Source organism: Folsomia candida, unplaced genomic scaffold (genome assembly GCF_002217175.1).
Source record: "Folsomia candida strain VU population unplaced genomic scaffold, ASM221717v1 Fcan01_Sc010, whole genome shotgun sequence".
In the NCBI taxonomy this organism is placed as follows: domain Eukaryota; kingdom Metazoa; phylum Arthropoda; class Collembola; order Entomobryomorpha; family Isotomidae; genus Folsomia; species Folsomia candida.
The window spans coordinates 3,524,422-3,532,744 of NW_019091202.1; the positions used below are offsets into that span (position 1 = coordinate 3,524,422).

Consider the following 8,323-nt stretch of genomic DNA (forward strand, 5'->3'; position numbering starts at 1 on the left):
TAATTTTGAATCCAGAACGCCCCTATTTCGGCGAAACCTGCTTCGATGTAACGACAATACCAGGAACTAAATTACCGGTAGATCCTCTCTTTAATTTATTCCTCCGATATGACAATTCAGAAAATCATGTTCCACGCCATACTATTTTCGTGACAGAATCATTGTAGCCGTACAATCGACTACACTTAAATGCACTCGTTCTCTGCCTAATAATGATCTCTGTTTGGTAAATGCTCCCAACAATGAATGTGTCGACGCTGCAGGTTTAACAAATGAAAAGATCTTTATTTAGAATAGTCACCGAATATCAAATTGACAAGTATCAAATTTAGGAGAAGACAAAGAGTGTGTGTTGCCACACGAAAGGACAGATCGAATCTTAACGTAAAGAATTGTTCTTCACAAACTCTTGGCCACTCGGCCCACAATTCAAGTTCATTGCCTACCTGGTTTACCTTGATTTTAACCTTGGTTGAGCCAATGAGAACAAGACACATTTTAGAATGTTCCAGAACATTTAGTAATAACCAATCAGATACACAATATTTATCATAGTCACAATTAAACAAATATTAATATAATTAAGTCGGGTGAAACTGCAGGATTGCTGGCGCTCACTTAACTCAAATTTACATACTCCGTTCTTTTCATCTCACATACACAATTCACAATTTAAGATGAAAGTCATTATTTGGGGCGTTCGGCAACAATCATCAACCGTGGACAAATTTAAACGAATTTTTTCCCCTGTTTATCCCGAAATGTTTTTGGTTTCGTATAACAAGAACGAGCCAGATACATCCGGACTCTGGTTTTCGAACAGGTTTCACTCAAGAATGATGACTGACCCCTGGATGTCGATAAGTTGTGCAGGATTTTCAAATATTTCAAGCATTCCGTGTCCAGGTGTCATTGCCCGCGTATTGCAGAATATTTATTCTTACAATAAATTTTATTGGGTGCCCTTGATTAAAGAAAGGCTGCGTTACGAACGAAATTCAAACGTCACAAAATTCATTCAAAACTACATATCACTTGGAAACCCTGGGCACGCCGAGTGGTACGAATTACTGAGGAAAGTTAGTATAGAAGATGTCTTAAATGTTTTGCTCTTCTCGGAGACCGGGTTCTTCACTCATCTTAAATTGGGACCGTACGAGTTCAGAAGTTTATGGATATTTACCCCGTTCTACAATGAAAGATTCGAAAAACTAGATTTTACTAGGTGGACCACGTCTTCGTACAATTTTCTGTCTTGCCACAACGTAAAGAGGAGACAGTTCGCCATTTATTCGTTTCCGTTTGACAGCACGACCTGGATATTGATAGGGTTCAGCCTTCCCGTGATATTTCTGGCAACGAAAGAAAATTCCAAAACAGACCTTCTTTTTGACCTTATCGTTCTAGCAGGAAACCTCATCGAGATATCAAATTCCCAAAGAAAGCAGCGTCCTATCAACCTATTTCTGCTTTGGGTATGGATATTTTGCGCCATGGTGCTAACCACGTGGTATAAAACGCTATTCACGTCCGACGCGATTCAACCATTCGAGACATACGCGGACTGGAAATCGGCCCTTGATTTGATCGGGTTTCAAATTCTGACACCGCTCGAAGACAGCGATACGGCGGAAGAGGAATACAAACTTGGAAACCCTTACGCGTATAGGGCACCACTCTTAAACGTTTTAACGTCAGGGTTGAAATCGCTTAAAAAATTTAAGGAAGTGGAAAACTACATTTACGAACAGTGGAAACCCTACAGCGGAGAGAGTTTTGGATATCTTCATTACAAATATTGGGAGCATTTTATCAATAATGTGACCAACGAGAAGATGGCGTACGTCGACACTTCGGAAAATATTGACAACCTTTTGCCATTCATTAATGAAAAGGGGAAACATTTTAATGCCAAATTTTTGAAGGGGGAACATTTATATCCGGACTTTTTAGAGAGCTTCCAGCACTGGAGGTATTCTAGAGTTCGGGATAGTTTTGTTGGTAATAGGTTAACGGCTTTGGTAACATCGGGGATTTACTTGCATTGGGAAACTTGGTACAAGAAGTATCGACCTGTCAAGTTATTTTCGCATTATGCAAATTCTGAAGGGGCGAACCTTCCTAAAGAAGGTGGAGATTTTGATAAGTTGAATATGAACTCTAAAATTGTGACGGCGTTTTACATATTTTATGGTGGAGTCATTATTTACGTGACTGCATTTCTGTTTGAATTGGGAGCATGGGTATGGATTTACTGTTACGGATGTAAGCAATTACTTGCAAGAATAAGAAGGAAGTGGTTCCTAATGTGTAGGTTAGAACTTGCGAATCGCGCTCAATTTATATTAAATTTACTTTTTGAGTGTTTGATTTTTTGAAAAAATCCTGCTGGACCGTTACCGTTTATATATGTACATACATACTGTAGGACGCTACAGAACACACCCTACATTACCAAAGTCGGCGGATATTTGTAGATTTCCAAGACGTCAGACCATCGACGAAGACTATAATTTCCCACTAGAGTTAGTTAAATTTCAGTTTTTCGGGAACTTATTTCTCTATGCATTTATATCTGTACATATCTAGTAATATAATGAGGCAATATTGCTGCTAAAGGGGCATACTAGAAATGCATTTGTATTTTGTAATAGCTTTGCAGTCACTACATGTACTAATGAATTAAGCAGGTCGACCCATCTCTCCTCGTCTATATACCATACATACATATGTATGTATCTATGTACACCACACACGAAAAACCGTACTTTTGCATACGTACATACATATGTAAGTTACCTATATAGCGATTTCCTGTCTCATTTCACTATTCATGCAAATTCCCAACTTACTTTTACACTTGTTATGCACTCAACTATTTACTTTTATATTTAGATGTAAATCTGTAAACATTTACATATTTACAAATATATATGTAAGTATATAATAATATATAAATTATTTACATATAAGTATGTACATATGTACCTTTCGCCAATAATGTGTCATGCATTTAATCATATAATGTTCAAATACTACAGGAGAAGAAGTGCGATGAATAAATTGAGCATGTCACACACGTGTCAATCAACATATCCAGGAATACTCATACATACATATTTTTCAGTGGCTTGTGCGTGAAGCATAATCATGACAAAGTCTGTTGCTAAAAATAACACTTACTTTGCATTTGCATATACATAGTAAAAAAGCAGGAGACCGTTTTGTTTGCACTCAATCTTATCTTGAGTTGTGGTGCGATTTTCTTAACGAGACATTTTTAAAGTACAAAACAGATGATGGATGAAAATTCAACACTGACATATTCAAGGAAATAAAATATTCAGTTCTGTGTTTAATAAATAGTCTACCTAAATATGGAACCTGGTTTCATCGTTACTTTCGATGGAATTTGTTCCATTCAGTTGTCAAAAAACAATTTAATCCGTGTCAATGGAGTCCCGTCTCTACCAAACCGTTTAATTGATTGTGTCCGCGTAGCAATTAATTCCGGATGGGTGAAAGGTCTGTGCAACGAATCGGTGGAGTTTGGTGCGCACGAGTTTAATTTAAATGGTTCGCCTTGGTATGGAAAGAAAAGCGATGGGGTAGCTGCACGCAGGTAATTTTCAAATTTAAAAATTTAGTAATTACGCGTCCTGTGTAGACATTGCACACAGTCCTTGGAAGCAATGTAACTTCTGAAAATTTACATTACGTAACTACACATGTACATCATCACTTTGGAAGCTTACAAATTTTGTAAATTTACCTCAATTTACGTTTTTTAGTTTATATACATAAGTTCGTAATTTACGTAATAAAATCTACGAATTTTTCAAGCTATTTACAATTGATAGCGTAAATTAGCTATTATTTTAATTAATTATACATGTAAGTAGATTGGTTATTTAAAAAAATAATTTGCATTATAAATAATTACTTACACAGAGTATCATACATGTGCCTTAATTGTTTAGTAAATTCTAAATATAAATACATACTCAATCTTCTGTGACTTATTATTTTCGTAAATTCTTCCATAAATTTCAGACTCCTCGCCGCAATCTTGTTCCAGTTGGCGAGAGAGGGTTGGCAAATATTGCAAAGTCTGGACCCCACACGCAAGCAGAACGACAAGGACACCATGTTCTTTGAAATCGCGAAGCCCGATCCACACGCAGAAATTTTCGTCATGAGTTTCAACAGGTTTGACAGAATTAGGTGAGATGCTTATACAAGGGTCCCATCATATGTGAAATTGCATGAAACACATTTGTACATACATAATTTGAAAGAATTCAAGATTGGAAAAAAATCTACTTATCCAATTTCTACGCAATGTGATAAGGGAACTGTTTTTTAATAAACATTCATTAAAATACGATGCAATGTGCAACAATTATGATTGTACTAGTTTGGCTAGAATTTAGCCTGAATTTTGGTTCGTTCACCTGCTACCAATTGCTTTGACTGCTTTGCACACTCTTAAAAATAATGAAAGTAAATGCACTATGACTTCTAAATATATTAAGTAAAGTCAACTAAATCCAGAGTATAATTATGTCGACGAAGAGTAAAGTTTACACTGGATTTAGTATAGTTTACTTAATTCATGATCCACAGTGCATTTACTTTTATATGTAAGTCATAACATTATTTTTAATAGTGAGATACACCATGAAAATCCAGTTTAAAAGACGCATTTTGTATCCTTCATACCGTACTGTTCGTTTAGGCTGATTAATCCACCAAATTCGAAAGTTGTGGACACCTTTAAAGCCACCGTGAGTAAAGAATGGCCTCCTGGAATATGTGGACAACGAATCTACTATGGTGCCGATGAGCTCGAATTGTTTGGTAATCCGTGGGCGACCAGAAAAAAGGAGGAGAGCATTGCGGCCAAACAACTCGTGGCACATTTAATCTACGCCATGAAACGGATCGGGTACAAACTCTACGCCGCTGTAGATATTACGGGAAGGATACAACCGGGAAATAGTAACAGTAGGAAAAATGGTAGTTTGGATGTCTTAGCTTTTAGAAAAGTGTCGCAAATATGGGGAAATTGAAAGATCTCCCTGGCTCAAAAATCGTTGGGTAGAAATTATGAGGAAAATTTAAAAAAGTTTATTTTCTGATTAAGGACTTTAATATTTATATTGTTGTAACACGTGTTTGATAGATTATAGCCAATAAAGTCGAATATATGGGATTAGAGTAGAGTTGGAAGAGCTTGCAAATTGAATGAAAGAGTTTCATAACAATGAAAATGGAATTCGAAATTGCAACAGCCTTAGTTTCGGGCGTTTTCATGATTAAGACGCAATTTCAGCAATCATTTTAGCATGATTCGAAATGATTTTTTGAGAATATGTGAGATCATACATCCATGTGTATACATATGTAAGTATATAATGCAGCTGCCTTATACAAATTATCACGGACTTATTTTAGTCTGTACTGGAACAATAAAAAATGTTTGATTTTCAAAATTTACAAAGAGCTTTACTTATTTTGCAAGTTAAGTTACCAACATAAAAATTTTAAAAGTATGGACATATGCAAATATGTACATTTGTATACATGTAAACATCCCAGGGTCACCATTAATATTTACTCGAGGATAAGTTGCACCATTAAGTTGACCCAATAAACCGGCAGGCGGCAATATGCAAAACTTTGAGAATTTTCGTAACGATTTTGCCGAAATTTTTGTTTCTAGATAATTACTCTCGAGTAGATAATTGACTGTACCCGTAGTATACCTTTTGTATATTGCATCCTTTTCAAATTTTGTTATCTCGGCACACCTTTTTAAAATTGTTGATGCTTGCGAAATATTTCGAAATTTAAGGAAGAAAAATTTTTTCCCGAAAACACCACTTGCAATGCGATAATGATCGACAATTTCTCAGTATTTTACGTCAGTTAGCAAATTTATTGGTAAGTTTTAATCGTAATACTAAATATCTACAGACATCCTACATAACGTGCATACATGACTACTCGTAAAATGTCAAGCAACAATCGATTTTTTGCAATGAATTCGTACACAAGTTTCGACTAGTGACGGATATTTAGTCGGTGCTATTAACCAAAAATAGGGTACGGGTATTTTTCTTCTAACAGTGATAAAGATTGACAAATTTGGATGATTTTCTGTAGTACGGACTACATAAAATTTCAGGTCAAACTTTTTCGTTATGACGATTTTCTGTATGGTGTATGTATATCTTTAGGTAAGTAAGGGTTGCAAAGGAAGTTTGCTAACTAACTTTTCTCATTGCAAAATATCTGTGCACCATTGCGTAACATTTTACCCACCTGTACATATATACCTATATTTGTATGCAAATTATTGCAAATCCCACTATTTAGCTTTATACAACTAGTTTATATGTTTATACCATACATCTGAAATTTTTCAGAGTAAATTATACATACAAACATATAAATTACATACGTAGTGACATTTGTTCTATCGCGCTTATGTGTAGACCCTTCAAAATTTTTGGGTACGACGAAAATTTCGCAATAGGTTCTCACGAGACCAGTAACACATAAAATCGTTATTCACCCACTTCTCCATTTCTGTACTAATTCCTACATGTATCTACTGAATAAAGCTCCTCTCGATTCCATATAGCTGGTTATTTCAACCTACATACCTACTAAAACCCAAGTTACCCAAACATTTGCTGCAAATTTTCTTTTACATATGTGTATAGCTTTACTATTTAAAAAGTTCTGAAATGATTTTCGGAATTTTCGTACTATTTATAACAATTGATTGCCTTTACGGAAACGCATGTCCAGCTCTTAGTATGCCTGATATACTATCCTTACTCCCTGACTGTACACCGCATTACTTCGTTGTTAAAACCAGCCAAAAATTCTTCATTGCACCTTCTGTACACGGTTTAAATATCCCAACAACATTATCATTCAGTGACGGAACATTATTAGAAGTCAAGCCAGAACAAAGCTACAGGGTTTTCCACGATGGGACACATCTCCGCAAAAAACTCTGCTGGTTCTTAATTTTCTACTTTGACCGTCTGCCTTCGACATTAATAGCGTTAGAAGACCTGGTGAAAACTTCCGTGCTAAAGTATTTTAACAGGTTTCACATGAACGCACTTGATGAACTCGAGAAGTCGCGAAACCCAGAAAATATTTTCACCATTCTTGTAATTCCAGCTGTGGAGGAGAGGGAAAAACTTTTCACTTTTCTAAAAACGCACATACCCGATCTAGCGGTAGTTTTAACATTCAATAGCGGTAAATCACGCACCATTGAAATTTGCTGGCCAGCAATTTCTGAGACTTGCAGATTCAACCCGTCAGCACCTAAAAATTGTAATTTAGCCGCCGCTCTAAAAAATATTCCTCCCCCGAAGGAATGGTATTATGATCGGAAAGATGACGATGAATATTCTGAAAAAGAAGTGTTTCTTAAATTTGGTTCAAAAGGGAGGAATCCGTTCGAAATGTTGGAAATACACGACTACATCGTTTACACAATAACCAGAAAAGTTAACGCGTCGCTATATAATTACACCCCGAAAGGAGCATCGGGGACATTAAGAAGGGAACAAGTGTGCAATGCGAGTACCCGAGAGATTTGTCCAATCCCACGAATAAGGTGACTTATGTACTTTTAAAATATGTAGATGTATTTTTATTTTTATTTATACGCTTAAAAATAACACAACTCATCTAAAAGCAATTTAAATCCACGCTGAATCTGATACTAGAGTAAACTAAATATACTACATCCAGGGTAAGCTTTGCTCTTTATCAAATTAACGTGACCCTGGATTTAGCATACTTGACTTATTTTAAAATTTAGAAAGGATTTCTTTTGAAAAATATCAAGGTATGTACGTTGAATTTTACAATTTTGTGTTCCCAGGTTTGACAAAAGCTATTTGTTCTATATCGGACGGACATTGGCAAGTCCTGCAATTATTTCAACAGGATTCTCCACGTATCACTTTCTTACGTGCTTTTCTGAAAAACGAGTCAGCTTTTGGTTTTACTTGGTCCCTTTTAAAAATCTGGTTCGGATCGGAATCATGGTAGCTTTTGTTTTGATTTCTATTCTCACTGGTATTTATGCCCGGATTCTTTTTGCGACGGAAAGGTATGTATACACCTATGTTTCTTTAGAAAATTGACCTAAATACGAGCATAGCTAAACTTCCTAAGGGGTTACACAGGTCAAAAAATTCACTGCAATTTTACTAAATTAAGGTTTAACCCGTGCTTTTTCTTCCTTGGGTCCATCCTCAGCCAATATCCACCAGTTCCTTCAGCA

General features: G+C 35.9%; 1 protein-coding gene across 2 annotated transcripts; it reads left to right on the forward strand.

Annotated features, from left to right (window-relative positions):
- Nucleotides 1-3,251: 3,251 nt before the first annotated feature.
- On the forward strand, nt 3,252-5,489 carry LOC118436660. 2 transcript variants are annotated; one of them, XM_035855173.1, is made up of 3 exons: nt 3,252-3,622; nt 4,054-4,224; nt 4,739-5,489. In XM_035855173.1, the coding sequence occupies exons 1-3, from the start codon at nt 3,378-3,380 to the stop codon at nt 5,070-5,072; spliced, it is 750 nt and encodes a 249-aa protein (XP_035711066.1). In that variant the 5' UTR covers nt 3,252-3,377; the 3' UTR covers nt 5,073-5,489. The 2 variants fall into 2 exon arrangements, with proteins under 2 accessions (XP_035711066.1, XP_035711067.1); XM_035855174.1 differs by having other exon boundaries at nt 4,054-4,209.
- Nucleotides 5,490-8,323: the final 2,834 nt, after the last annotated feature.

Excerpts from the sequence above, each read along its gene's own strand:
- LOC118436660 (XM_035855173.1), top strand. The coding sequence starts at position 3,378 with ATGGAACCTGGTTTCATCGTTACTTTCGATGGAATTTGTTCCATTCAG. Across the intron at positions 3,623-4,053 it reads GATGGGGTAGCTGCACGCAG|ACTCCTCGCCGCAATCTTGT; the intron begins GTAATTTTCAAA and ends CATAAATTTCAG. Across the intron at positions 4,225-4,738 it reads AACAGGTTTGACAGAATTAG|GCTGATTAATCCACCAAATT; the intron begins GTGAGATGCTTA and ends CTGTTCGTTTAG.